Raw genomic sequence first — 15198 nt, 5'->3', positions numbered from 1 at the left:
TAGGATGCCGTGCGAGCTCTAAAAATAGAGGGCTAATCACGTGCTTGTCGAGATGTCAACAAACGGATCTCGCCTGTGTCGCAAAGACTGCCGACAAAACCTGGACCAATGAAAACACAGACCTCTCAAATCAGCTGTTGCCGTTTCTTCTTAAGAGTTTATCGCCCGACGAATAAACTCAGTATCATACGTACATACGATCTCATGTACTATATTATTTAACCGAAACAACCCAGGTATCCTTGTTTAAATGAATCGCCAAAATACCCCAATATTTTTTATATATATTCAATTTGACGCTAATTTAAGGATATCGGGGCAGTTAGGCCTATCTGGTGTACACCATTAATTAATCATTACTCCAGACACGAAATTAAAACCACGCACTGCATGAGAGCAAAGAACAAGCCTTTCTTACCACTAGATTTGTTTGTTTGTTCTTTAACAGCACTAAGCAATATTCCAGCTTTTTGACGGCGGTCTAAATAATCGAGCCTGGACCAGACAATCCAGTGATTGATACATGAGCATCGACCCTGTTTGGTGATGACATGCACCAACCAAGTCAGCGAGCCTGCGCATCCAATCCCGTTAGTCCCTCTAACGAGAAGCAATGGAAATTTTAGATAAAGTGAAACTTTCTAATAACGTTATGAATGTAAACTGACATCTTGGTTTTTACAACGAACAAACAAGCACGAGCACTTCTGGATAAAATATAAGTCTGTGACCAAATATTTAGATGTAACGTCCTTACCCACCTCTCCAAAGAGAGTGAACAGGTCAAAGACAAGCTCATGCTCAAATATTTGAAAAACGTATCAGCAAGCCTAAAATATGTTTGGTTCACATTCTGTATTTCCTCTGCATTTAATGTTTTAAGTTTGAAACAAGCTTTTTTTCCTATCAACATATTTGTAACTTTTCATAACTTTGTCTACTTTCTTTATTTAATTATACAGTTCTGATAGTTACCCTTTTCATACTTTGTACTTTCAAATACGAAAGGGGCGGTCGGGTATCCTAGTGGTTAAAGCGTTCGCTCGTCACGCCGAAGACCCGGGTTCGATTCCCGACATTAATATAATGTGTGAAGCCTATTTCTGGTGTCCTCCGCCGTGATATTGCTAAAAGCGGCGTAAATACGCATACTCACTCACTTATTTACGAAAGCGATCCTTTACATCATAAGAATGGTCGGTGATTGGAGAGACGTGAAACGCAAAAGAAGTTATGTTTTTTCCATGTTGACCAGTACATAATAGTCTTGGCCAGGCATATCAGTGACTGATAAGATCGCATGACTAACGATCAACGTGCGCATGCGTGTTGTCGGTGAGGATAAGCCAAACGAACCAGGTTATGATCCAAATCAATCAGTACCCCACTTTAGTCTGCCCATGGATCAGCTGACGACACTTGGGACCTAGTCTACCCAAGACTCCCCACAGCAACGTAACTACAGAAAATATGAAACAAAGGTTATGGCTTATAAAACACATTATATCACGTTTAAGATGTCTACGATTTAAGAAAATGAATCTCTAACGGTGTCCTAAAACTGAACTCGTATCTAATTTATTTGGTCTCTTGATTATTTTGATTTATTTCGCAAAGCGTCCTACTTAAGTAATATATCTCACTCGTGGCTTCCAGAGCCGTATGGCTACCCATGTAGGAATTTATGGTTGTCATGGTGGGGATTCTGGGTCACAATAGGCCGAAGGGTAGCCTTGTGGTTAAAGCGTTTGCTTGTCGCACCGAATACCCGGGTTCGATTCCACACATGGGTACTATGTGTGAAGCCAATTTCCCGGTGTCCTCTGCTGTGATATTGCTGGAATATTGCTAAAAGCGGCGTTAAACCATACTCACTCATTCGCTAGGTCGCACTCACTCTTTTCTTACGGAGCAGACAAATGCGGATCGAATGGTATCAGGTTACAATATGTGACCTATCTAAATGTGTCTTCGTACCCGACTCGTGCTACCAACTGAACTTATCTATATTGCACTCAGGTCGCTAGCAGCGACATTAGAGGTACAATTCAAGTATTGATCATACAAAATGTACGTACATTAAAAAAAAACCATTACAATGTCATGAATATATTTTGCGAGCAGTCGGATCAGGTACAGGACGCAGCTGAAAATTTTCACAAAGATTTATGTAATATTCTTTCCAGGTTTGAACTTTATCATGAAGATTTTACATAACTTGGACACTTTTCTCACTTTCCTAATCTTCGGCTATTAAAGGATAAATTCATGTTTTACGTGTTAGGTTTAATATAAGTATATTTATGAATTAGTTGTTTACTCTCTTCTTCAAATGAAGGACACGCGAACAAATAGCGAACAAGTGGTCTGCTTGACTCACACTTTATTGTCTTTGATCGTACTTTGAGTTTGTTAGGAGTGCCATTTTGTACTGAATACAAACCTCCAAATGAATTAGTTACAGTGTTGTAATACGTTCACACTAAGTCTACCAAATCTCTTGTAAAACTATAAAATTCAATTTATAAATGTCATGTTGCTTAAAAAAGGAGTGGTGTCACCCTTGCACCACACATCCCAACCACTATCCACACGTGGGCATCTATTCGGGTAAGGCCGACTTTAAATTAATATCACATATTATTTTTCAAATATTGTATATTTCCCCTTCTAGCTGCGGCATTTTTGTCAAATATAACAATTTCCACAAAGAAGCGAATATGCAAACTAAATAAACAGGTCTGATTGGTAATTCACATTTAAAACTTCAATTAAAAAAGCATTTTCATTTTCATGTGAATACTGATTGTTAAATTGTTAGTTATGTTAAATTTATATGTACGTCAGTCATTTATGGGTTCAAAAACTGAAGCGTGGTCAAAGGGAGCTAACCCTCACCGGCAACCTTCACACACAATGACCTACACCGGGTCAAGGTCGTATGTCATACACTGCGGTCATGGCAGAAGATGCTACGAAAGTTGTTGTGCCTCAGATAGAAAACCTACTTTCCAGCGATGGGTATCTTAGAGATTTTGAAAAGGAAATACGGCGAAGGTAAGCCAGTAGTTTGCTCAAGTTGTCATGGCTTACAAGGCCCTTTGCGGCATGCAAAATGGCAACATGGCACGGTAGTCTTAACTTTACCGGTGGGATTTTCATGTGTTGGTTCACGTTGGGACCATGCACGTCACACGATGCTCACAGTGTTTGTGAGGTTATATATGTACACCTTGGCTTCTGTCTGCTGTCATTGAGATGTCAGAAATTGTAAAAATTAAAGTAACTTCTTTAATAAATGGAACTTGTTATTTGATCATCATGATGTTAATATTTTTACAGAGATCGGATTTTTATTTTCCCTGCTTGGTTTGCAACATTTATTTAACTATCCGATTGATCAATATTTAGAATCTAGGTTGTGAATGTCATAGTCTCTATGTGAAAGGCCCAATTTGCTTTCTGAATTATGTAATTTACAAATTAAGAAAGACATTTTTGTCACTTGTTCTGTAAAGAATGACATGGAGATATAGCTGTATGCACAAATCGTAATATTGCTTTTCAGTAAATTAAAAGGACATGGTAAAGTTTTGTATTTTGCCATACTTGCAATGACAACACACACACACACACACACACACACACACCGCAGTAAAATTCAACATGGCATACACACATATTTTATTTCTCTGCATTTCCTTTCCATTATTGAATCAGAACTGTCATACTGTTTCATTTATGCATGTACATTACAATAATATTCCACAATGCACAGCATTATCCAGCATGCATTCGTCCTCAGGCGAACCAGAACTACAACATGAACGGGTTTGGGTTTTGAGTTGAGGAATATCGACTCGTCGACCATTTAGTTTATCGGGTACCATTTTATGTATTCTGATTTTTGCTAGGGTACATTTCTGTATACAGAAGCGTAAGTGAGGTACGTATCTGTAAAACTCGCGCCGACAATGACCCTTCAAGCTATACTTATTATGTATAGTTAACTATTTGTTCCCTTGCTCTTTTCTCTGTACATATTTCCCAACCCTTCACTACCTTTTCAGATATGGCTGTTTCCAGGACTTAGTGAAGCGGATAGATGAAAATGAAGATGGTCTGGAGAAATTCTCGCGTGCGTATCAGAAATATGGAATTCATCGAGGGGAAGATAACTCCATCAATATGTTTGAATGGGCCCCCGCAGCAGAGGCGATCTATCTTCGAGGAGACTTCAGTGAGTTTAAACACAACATTCTCAGTTCACTGTATGTCTTAGGATTAGGGGTGTCAAGATACACATCCCTCATGATGTAATAGGGGCAGTGGGGTAGCCTAGTGGTTAATGCGTTTGCTTGTCATGCCGAAGACCTGGGTTTCTTTTGTACAATATGTGGAGCCAATTTCTGGTGTCCCCGGCCGTGATCGTGCTGGAATGTTGCTAAATGTGTAAAACGAAACTCATTCATGCATGATGTACTATGTATTGCAATACCAGTACTTATGTCACGATACGATATATATCACAATACTTAACATGCACCATTTGGGCTTGAACCTTCCCATGTTCTGTATGTCCTTGGCCCACTTGCACAAAGCGATCTTAGCGCTAAGATGATACTCCCATTCTTTAACATAGGCTTACAATAGTCGTAGCGCCAAGATCGCTTTATGCAAGTGGGCCCAGGCTGACAAGACTTAGCTGCTATCAGACAGGATGTGTTGACAAGACTTAGCTGCTATCAGACAGGATGTGTTTCACTTACAGCATCAGTTAATTTAGACATGTTCAAATAGTATCTTGCAATCAATTCAGCATTGTGATGTTGTGATAGACAGCAAGGTTATGCTAGCCCCAGCTGTTCTTGCCAAATCTCATAAATTAGCTTTTGAAAATCACTCCAGAATCCAAACATGGACAAAATGGTTTGTAGTTGTCGCTCTGTGGCTGATGTGTGTGACCATGATCATGATGATGTGTGGTTTGTTGTTCACACATCTTCCTGAGGCAAGGGCTGTAAAAGTCCAGTTTCCACCCTTGCTGAACTGGGCTGGAATTTATGGGCTCAATCATGGCTATTGTGAGTTATGCCCCTTCTATGTCCCTCATATTGACCAATCAGATTCCACCTCTGATATCACTTGCATTTGCTTCAAACAAAATGGCGTCGTCCAATCAAGATGATCTGATCGATATTCAAAATCTGTATTTTGGCAAAATGGGTCTTACTTCGTGAAGTGCATCAAATCATGTGAGCACCTTGATAAGAAACATGCAAAGATTTGGAAAGTATAAGTTGACGTTGAGTTGGCGATACACATGCTTTGTAAATCTAGCAATCTAGTGAAATCTGCATGGCAATTTACGAACCGGATGTCGATTTTGTTATGTGAGTTTGATTTGACTATGCATAGACTTGTTAGTCCAGCCAAAATATAACTCCATAATCCGACTCAGTTTGAAGGGTGGAAACTTGACTTTTATGGTCAGTTAGTCCCTTGCCTCAGGAAGATGGCAAGCCTAAGACTAATGTAATTTTGTACTGAGGCGATGCTGTTCACTGTACAGAAATGTGCCCCTAAGGCATGCATGAAACCAATGGTCTTGGGTTCAAATCCTAGTTTGTCCTGATGATGTTTCTAGCTTTGTCCGCACCATACCATTTCTTGTGTTTTTACCAAGTTTGTAAACGTCTAAGACTGGCATTACATCGGGATTTTCCTTGGACATGAAGCGGTCATGCCATGATTTAATTGAAATACTTTTCAATGTGGCATTAAAGTCCTTTGTAATGACTAATAGTTCTCTCCTCAACAATGTCTGGTTACATCTTGTACATATGTGAAAAGACCTGTGAAGAGGGTGATACACTTTACATATTACACACTGTACATATATATTGCACACTGTATGTTACTTGAACCTTGAAGATCCGGGATAGAATAGGTCTTCTGGAGGTGACTGTGCTCGTCGAAAGAGGTGACTATGCTTGTCGTAAGAGGCCACTAACAGGATCGGGTTGTCAGGCTCGCTGACTTGGTTGATACATGTCATCGATCCAAATTGCGTGGATCGATGCTCATTTGATCAATTACTGGATGGTCTGGTCCAGACTCGATTTATTTTACAGACCGCCGTCATATATCTGGAATATTGCTGAGTGCAAAACAAACAAACATATATACAAAACGAATCAGTGTGAAATAATTTGTTGTATATATAGGTCAGTGTTGATCACTGGTTTGTCTGGTCCAGACTGGAATGTATTCAGACTGCTGTAACATTGCTGTAACATTGCTGTAACAAGTAATAACTGATTAGCTTTCCGGAGCAAATTAATGTTGTAAGTTTCCAGTAGGGCTGTTACGATTCACTTGCGTATTCGGTGAATCCAACCGTATCCATTCATGAATTGAATTCGTTATTCGTGGCCACAAAAATAGAATATTTATGAATATGCAGTCATGTGCATTTACATACCCTGTACCTAAAAATATCCATAAGAACATATTATATGCATAGATGTCTTCAAAAGACAACACTCTCATAATATTTAATTTGACAGTATTGTGGTCACTGGTCATTGTCGCATTTGTGCAGATACTAGTTCCTGGGTAAGAGCAGTGTATAAATGTATAATATATTAATAATTAACAAACCATGTCAAATAATTTATGTTGTTATTGTTTCACTGATTACAACAAATTATACATCAACTGCTGACTTGTTATTGTATTCGTGAATGGCTATTTGTATTCATTACCCTATATTCATGATACGAATTGTATTCGCCTCTTAGTGTATTCGTTGCAGCCCTAGTTTCCAGGCCTTGGCTAATTTTCAATTATTTGCGACAATGTGTTCACATGACCATGTCGATGTTATGGGATTCTTCGCAACCAATGAAAAGCGGTGGAATAATTGTTATTGTGCTCCGTGAGAATTGCAGAGTAAATTATTAACTATATCTATGCCCCTATGGATAATAAATATACTTTTATGTGGAATCACAAGTAAATAATGACCGGTTCCACATTCATATTTGTGAGATAAACATCCTCTGTCAGATTATTATGGACACTCACAAAATATACTCATGTTGGTTGAGACACATAATCATAACATTGCAGATGACTGGAAGATTGAAGAGAAATATTCCTTCAAGAAGCTGGACTATGGCAAGTGGGAGCTGCACATTCCCCCCAATGCGGACGGGTCCTGTCCCATCAAACACCTCTGCAGGCTGAAGGTGAGTGGGCTGTCACTTAATCCCTCCCAGATGGTACCCGTGAAGATTAAGTCTCACTTGGCACTTAGATTCACATTGTTTCAGTAGAGATAATTATTGAATGTTTTGATATATGTGACAAAGTATTTGTACAAGTCGGTTAACCCATGAAGATCCGGGGTAGAATAGGTCTTCAGCAACCCATGCTTGCTGTAAAAGGCGACTATGCTTGTCGTAAGAGGCGGCAATTGGGATTGGGTGGTCAGACTCGCTGACTTTGTTGATGCATGTCATCATATCCCAATTGCGTGGATCAATGCTCATGATGTCAATCACGGGATTGTCTGTTCCAGACTCGATTATTTACAGACCACTGTCATATAGCTGGAATATTGCTGACAAACAAACAAACAATCCACCCACTCCCCAGATGAGGTGGGGAGGATATTTCAAGGCGTAATAGCTCCCCAGTTTCTCCCTCGTGTCATGCTCTGTGACGATCTGGGTTCCATTAGGCCTTCAGCCTAGAGCCTAGAGGTGACTAACGGGATCAGGCGGTCAGGCCAACTGACTTAGTTAATGCATGTATTTTGTTCAGACCAAGAGGGGTAGTTTAGCCATTTAGAACAAGGACAACTAATACAATATACACAGATGTATTTGCATGAACATCATATATATAGGTAGCTAACAAATATATACAACAATGGTGAGCATACATAGACTTCCCAGGGACCGAGCATTTACCTAGGAAGGCGAGAGCAAGTCTGAAGACACTTCTTCCGGACCGATATTTATACTAACATATACGTATTGTACCACTGGCTTGGGTAAGTTGACCAATCACAACAAGATTAGGTTGTGTGGACTGTCCATATTAGGGATTAACATTTATGTGAATGTTATTATAACTATTTGTAACTTTAAGATGTCAAGCCTTTGAACCTAGCTATTATTTTAGACGTTAGCTCTAGATATTTAGGGCGCTGTCTAGACAAATTGTATAAAGAGGTACATGTGAGTAAGTGTTGAAGTGTTAGTTTAGGATAATGTTTTTATAGTTGAATTATAGGGTTTATGGTTAGTTTACATTGATACTTGGGCACCCCAAATTAAGTCTTACATGGCACTTAGATTAACATTGTTTGAGTAGAGATAATTATTGAATGTTTTGGTATATGTGATAAAGTATTTGTACCAGTCAGTTGTTGGACTTTCATTGCCACGATGGCTGAGTGGGTTTAATTGCTGACTTTGTGTGCTGACGATTAGGTGCCTCACTCTTGCAGTGTGGGTTCGAATCTCGGATGGGACTCAACCCAAAAAAGTACGAGAATCTGTACTTTTCTGAGAACATCCCCAATGTAACATTTTTTGAAAGTATTTGAGGTTTCATATTTATGTGATGTTGAACATTGCAAAAGGTATTTTATTTTATCACATTATGTATTAAAGTATATTTAATGAATACCTACGATTAAAGGTTTTCTAACAGTTATTACAGTCTTAAGCATTAAGCATTGTTCTACCATAACAATACTCGATTCTGATTGGTCAATTAGAGGTTGTCAAATCACAATAAACCCCTTCTGATTGAAACAGCTGGTTTGACGGCTGCATCACTGCGGGAGCTAATATTCATAGAAAAGTACTTCCTTCAGTCATTGTTGGTAGACATATTAGATTTATATGTACGAATATAGGTTACAAAATGCAAAGTTGCAAAGTTGCGGTTACTACAATATTCAAAGGATGTGTGGCAGTACATTTCGTGCAGAAAACACAAAAGAAATCTGCAAAGACAATGTATTTTTGAGTTATGGTGCAACAGAGAGCATGGAATTTGGCGTTTCTCTATATACGACTGTGATGTCATATCTTTTGTGTCACAAGTAGCCATATGATGTCATTATAATGACATACGGTGTAGAACTGCTTGAGCATATGGAGTGCCATATTTTGTTTAAAGGCTGTTGTTGGGGGTTCTATAATTCAGAACAACAATCCCCTCAAAACATTGGACTCAACCGAGGCTGCTTCACTCGCAGTTTGCCAACACCAAAGAATTCACGTTATATTTAGTCATATGGTAGAAGGGAGATAAACATACTGTGCTTTCAATGTAGAGTTAGGTTACCTGTAGATTCAACTACGCTAAATTTACCATTTGAAACCTCATGCTGCGATGTTCGGCTCTATATTAAATTTAGCGTGGTTAATCTACAGGTAACCTAGCTCTACATTGAAAACACAGTATGTTTACTCCCAATAACAAGACTATGTTCATATTTAATGCCCAGGATACATGTCATCGTATCCCAACTGCACAGATCGATGCTCATGATGTCAATCATGTGATTGTCTGACCCAGACTTGATAATTTCTGGTGGCTTTGATACAGATGTTTGTCCCATGTTTGTTTTAACTGTCCAGTTCTAATAAGAGCCCCCTGTTGTTTAAGACAAGATTTCAGGTGTCCTCTATTAAGATAATACACAGAGATTCATTACCATGTTAAAAGTATTCATAAGTTTAACTGAGTTGAAACTAAGCTTTTCTTCTGCCCTGGTCACATGGTTCTATTTATATGGTATACGGTATATATCTCCCCCTGTTTGTTTCAAGTTGGGCATTAGAACAAAGAGTGGAGAAGTTGTGGACAGAATCTGCCCGTGGGCTTCCCGAGTGGACAGACCGAAGGAGGTGGCCATCTACGAACATGTGTACTGGGACCCCCCTCAGAGTGAGGTAGGTGTGAACAGAGCCCCATCAGTGAGAGATGTGAACATGTGTACTGTGCCCCCCCCCTCGGTGAGAGATGTGAACATGTGTACTGGGACCCCCCTCAGAGTGAGGTAGGGGTGAACAGGGCCCCATCAGTGAGAGGTGTTAACATGTGTACTGGGACCCCCCCAGTGAGAGGTGTAAACATGTGTACTGGGACCCCCCTCAGTGAGAGGTGTTAACATGTGTACTGGGACCCCCCTCAGTGAGAGGTGTAAACATGTGTACTGGGACCCCCCTCAGTGAGAGGTGTTAACATGTGTACTGGGGCCCCTCAGTGAGAGGTGTAAACATGTGTACTGGGGCCTCTCAGTGAGAGGTGTTAACATGTGTACTGGGACCCCCCCAGTGAGAGGTGTGAACATGTGTACTGGGGCCCCTCAGTGAGAGGTGTAAACATGTGTACTGGGACCCCCCCAGTGAGAGGTGTGAACATGTGTACTGGGGCCCCTCAGTGAGAGGTGTAAACATGTGTACTGTGGCCCCCTCAGTGAGAGGTGTAAACATGTGTACTGGGGCCCCCTCAGTGAGAGGTGTGAACATGTGTACTGTGGCCCCCTCAGTGAGAGGTGTGAACATGTGTACTGGGGCCCCTCAGTGAGAGGTGTAAACATGTGTACTGGGACCCCCCCAGTGAGAGGTGTGAACATGTGTACTGGGGCCCCTCAGTGAGAGGTGTAAACATGTGTACTGTGGCCCCCTCAGTGAGAGGTGTAAACATGTGTACTGGGGCCCCCTCAGTGAGAGGTGTGAACATGTGTACTGTGGCCCCCTCAGTGAGAGGTGTGAACATGTGTACTGGGGCCCCCTCAGTGAGAGGTGTAAATATGTGTACTGGGACCCCCTCAGTGAGAGGTGTTAACATATGTACTGGGGCCCCTCAGTGAGAGGTGTTAACATGTGTACTGTGGCCCCCTCAGTGAGAGGTGTGAACATGTGTACTGGGGCCCCCTCAGTGAGAGGTGTGAACATGTGTACTGGGGCCCCCTCAGTGAGAGGTGTAAACATGTGTACTGTGGCCCCCTCAGTAAGAGGTGTGAACATGTGTACTGGGGCCCCCTCAGTGAAAGATGTGAACATGTGTACTGTGGCCCCCTCAGTGATAGGTGTGAACATGTGTACTGTGGCCCCCTCAGTGATAGGTGTGAACATGTGTACTGTGGCCCCCTCAGTGAGAGGTGTAAACATGTGTACTGTGGCCCCCTCAGTAAGAGGTGTGAACATGTGTACTGGGGCCCCCTCAGTGAAAGATGTGAACATGTGTACTGGGGCCCCCTCAGTGAAAGATGTGAACATGTGTACTGTGGCCCCCTCAGTGATAGGTGTGAACATGTGTACTGGGGCCCCCTCAGTGAGAGGTGTGAACATGTGTACTGTGGCCCCCTCAGTGAGAGGTGTTAACATGTGTACTGGGGCCCCTCAGTGAGAGGTGTAAACATGTGTACTGGGACCCCCCCAGTGAGAGGTGTGAACATGTGTACTGGGGCCCCTCAGTGAGAGGTGTAAACATGTGTACTGTGGCCCCCTCAGTGAGAGGTGTAAACATGTGTACTGGGGCCCCCTCAGTGAGAGGTGTGAACATGTGTACTGTGGCCCCCTCAGTGAGAGGTGTGAACATGTGTACTGGGGCCCCCTCAGTGAGAGGTGTAAATATGTGTACTGGGACCCCCTCAGTGAGAGGTGTTAACATATGTACTGGGGCCCCTCAGTGAGAGGTGTTAACATGTGTACTGTGGCCCCCTCAGTGAGAGGTGTGAACATGTGTACTGGGGCCCCCTCAGTGAGAGGTGTGAACATGTGTACTGGGGCCCCCTCAGTGAGAGGTGTAAACATGTGTACTGTGGCCCCCTCAGTAAGAGGTGTGAACATGTGTACTGGGGCCCCCTCAGTGAAAGATGTGAACATGTGTACTGTGGCCCCCTCAGTGATAGGTGTGAACATGTGTACTGTGGCCCCCTCAGTGAGAGGTGTTAACATGTGTACTGGGGCCCCTCAGTGATAGGTGTTAACATGTGTACTGTGGCCCCCTCAGTGAGAGGTGTTAACATGTGTACTGTGGCCCCCTCAGTGAGAGGTGTTAACATGTGTACTGTGGCCCCCTCAGTGAGAGGTGTTAACATGTGTACTGTGGCCCCCTCAGTAAGAGGTGTGAACATGTGTACTGGGGCCCCCTCAGTGAGAGGTGTAAACATGTGTACTGTGGCCCCCTCAGTGAGAGGTGTTAACATGTGTACTGTGGCCCCCTCAGTGAGAGGTGTTAACATGTGTACTGGGGCCCCCTCAGTGAAAGGTGTAAACATGTGTACTGGGGCCCCCTCAGTGAGAGGTGTAAACATGTGTACTGGAGCCCTCTCAGTGAGAGGTGTAAATATGTGTACTGGGACCCCCTCGGTGAGAGGTGTGAACATGTGTACTGGGGCCCCTCAGTGAGAGGTGTAAATATGTGTACTGTGGCCCCCTCAGTGAGAGGTGTAAACATTCGGCTTGGGCCCCCTCAGTGAGAGATGTGAACGTGTACTGGGGCCCCCTCAGTGAGAGATTGGAACACCTAGCAGCTGGTATACCGTGATAAACACATGTTTTTCCCAGTTTGTATCTTTCAATTTCGTATTTGCAGATTTATGTACCGAAACATCCTCGACCGTTCAAACCAGACCGCCTCCGCATCTATGAATCACATGTTGGCATTGCATCATGGGAAGGCAAAGTGGCGACATACAAGGAATTCACTCAGAATGTCATCCCAAGAATCGCTGACTTAGGTAACTGTACTTTCAGTGATTGAATTGTGTACCAGGGGCATCCAGAAACTCCATCTTGAACTGATCTCACTGTATGCCCTAGACCATGTTTGGTGTCCTCTGCTGTTGTCAATGTTTGAAGACCATTATTTTTGTCAACTGCTGTTGTCAATGTGTAAAGCCCATTCTTGGTGTCCTCTGCTGTTGACAATGTTGAAAGCCCATTCTTGGTGTCCTCTGCTGTTGTCAATGTGTAGAGCCCATTCTTGGTGTCCTGTGCTGTTGTCAATGTGTAAAGCCCATTCTTGGTGTCTGCTGTTGTCAATGTGTAAAGCCCATTCTTGGTGTCTGCTGTTGTCAATGTGTAAAGCCCATTCTTGGTGCCTGCTGTTGACAATGTGTAAAGCCCGCTCTTTGTGTCCTGTGCTGTTGACAGTATTTTGGAATAGTGCTAAGAGCAGGGTAAAACCCATCTTCTGTTAACCAGTGTATCCCATCTCCTATGTATTTTTATTATCAGTTCCCTGGCCCTCTTCACCACCATAACTTCACCATCCCATTTCTGTGTCGTAGTGAGGTGCCGGAGTGAAAATCTAACAATTAATAAATTATGGCCAAATGTTAAGGTTTAACTATGGTCATCCTATTGTCTTGTTATGAATGCTTGTTGAATGTGTGTTGCCTAATTGCAGGGTACAATGCTATTCAGCTGATGGCTGTCATGGAACATGCCTACTATGCCAGTTTCGGCTATCAGATCACAAGCTTCTTTGCAGCCTCCAGGTAAGTTGGATTACGTCCATGCGGTCAAAGGGCCATCACTCTCCAGCTAATTTGGGAAGAAAATCAAGTCAAAGCTGTTACTTAGATTTTGAGTGAGTTTGTGGTAGGTTTTACTAGGTTTTGTCGTGAAGTAGAAAAATAAACTTTCATATGGGTATGCTGATTGTTGTAAAATAAAATATCTGAGAACTGAGGACTAAGGATTTTTTTAAAAATGTTTCCGTTATCATTATTTATGCTCCATTATATATATCAGTCTGTTGTATGTTCACGTTAGTAATTGTAGTTACTGCATTGTTTCTATGTAATTCATGGTAATCATTAACTGTGATGTTGATTTTCAAAGTGTAATGTTTCTATTCACATGCAAAATAAGTGCTGTTTGAATGCTGTGAATCAAATTTGCCAGGTCTACCAATCAGAAAGGCTTTAGAATAGGACTTTAACAACACACAAACAAACAAAGGAACTGTATGTTACTGTTACCTTGATCCACATGCCTGGAAGAGCAGGGCGTTAAACAACAACAAACAAACAAACAAACAAACAAACAAACAAACAAACATTGTGCAGCGACTGGTGTAACTGACAGATGACAATTGTGCCTTGCAGTCGTTACGGATCTCCTGAGGATCTGAAGGAACTGGTTGACGTCGCCCACTCCCATGGCATCGTGGTCTTGCTCGACGTTGTACACAGCCATGCTTCCAAGAATGTAGTTGATGGATTGAATCTGTTTGACGGCTCTAATGCATGCTTCTTCCATGATGGTGGGCGTGGCACTCATGATCTGTGGGACTCCAGACTATTCAACTACACAGAGTAAGTTCTAGTTTCAGGAACTGCCTCCGTGGTGGTGTAGTGGATTGGCATCTGCCTGGAGAGCGGAAGATCAGTTTGAACCCTGGACACATACATGTTGTTACCCTGCCTGGTGCTCGGCATTAAGGAGCTAAGATGATCGTAACTCCCATTCTGTAACATAGGCTTACAATAGTCGTAGCGATAAGATTACTTTGTGCAAGTGGACCAAGGGCCCTTGTACAGTAATATTTATAGTTCAGACAAATGAATGATTTGTACTTTCATTAAACTTCTAGATATTTTAATGAACAAGACTTACAGTATATCGCTGTGTATAAGGCGACCCCACGTATAAGGCGACCCCACGTATAAGGCGCCGCCACGTATAAGACGACCCCACGTATAAGACGACCCCCCCTGTACACGCCTTCAAAATCGACCCAAAATCCTATACTCCCTGTATAAAGCGACCTGGTATGCCTTCTAGCTGTTCCCCAAATCCATCTCAGTGCTAAGATTATTCATAACCTCATACGAACATACATCATTTGTAATGCAATGATCGTTGTTGAACAGTCCTTGCTTCAGGCATGTCAGCCATGCCAAGCACCTGGCCTCTAAAGATTTTAACTCTTGTGTATTTTCAGGTGGGAGGTGCTGCGATTCTTGCTGTCAAATCTAAGGTATTGGATCGAGCAGTTCAGTTTCGATGGGTTCCGATTTGATGGTGTCACATCCATGTTGTACCACACACACGGGATGGGTAAGGCATTCTGCTGAGTGAGTGAGTGAGTGAATGCTCTTTAACTGTTCATTGTTGATCAGCATCTTTCCAGTTTCAGTGGGGCTGTCGG

General features: G+C 42.2%; 1 protein-coding gene across 1 annotated transcript in view; it reads left to right on the top strand.

The window, feature by feature from the left end:
* The first annotated feature begins 2924 nt into the window (after positions 1-2924).
* LOC124151332 (1,4-alpha-glucan-branching enzyme-like) overlaps positions 2925-15198 on the top strand; it is a 28881-nt gene continuing 16607 nt past the window's right edge. The window contains exons 1-8 of the mRNA XM_048386072.1: positions 2925-3057; positions 4071-4240; positions 7135-7253; positions 9858-9980; positions 12634-12778; positions 13450-13540; positions 14153-14362; positions 14992-15107. Of these exons, the coding sequence (XP_048242029.1) occupies positions 2942-3057; positions 4071-4240; positions 7135-7253; positions 9858-9980; positions 12634-12778; positions 13450-13540; positions 14153-14362; positions 14992-15107 (1090 nt within the window). The 5' untranslated portion in view covers positions 2925-2941. The remainder of the gene's footprint in view (positions 3058-4070; positions 4241-7134; positions 7254-9857; positions 9981-12633; positions 12779-13449; positions 13541-14152; positions 14363-14991; positions 15108-15198) is intronic.

This window comes from Haliotis rufescens, unplaced genomic scaffold, assembly GCF_023055435.1.
Source record: "Haliotis rufescens isolate VD_foot unplaced genomic scaffold, xgHalRufe1.0.p SCAF_6, whole genome shotgun sequence".
NCBI classification, from domain to species: domain Eukaryota; kingdom Metazoa; phylum Mollusca; class Gastropoda; order Lepetellida; family Haliotidae; genus Haliotis; species Haliotis rufescens.
The sequence above is the reverse complement of the archived record's forward strand: the minus strand, read 5'-3'. Positions and strand labels throughout refer to the sequence as shown.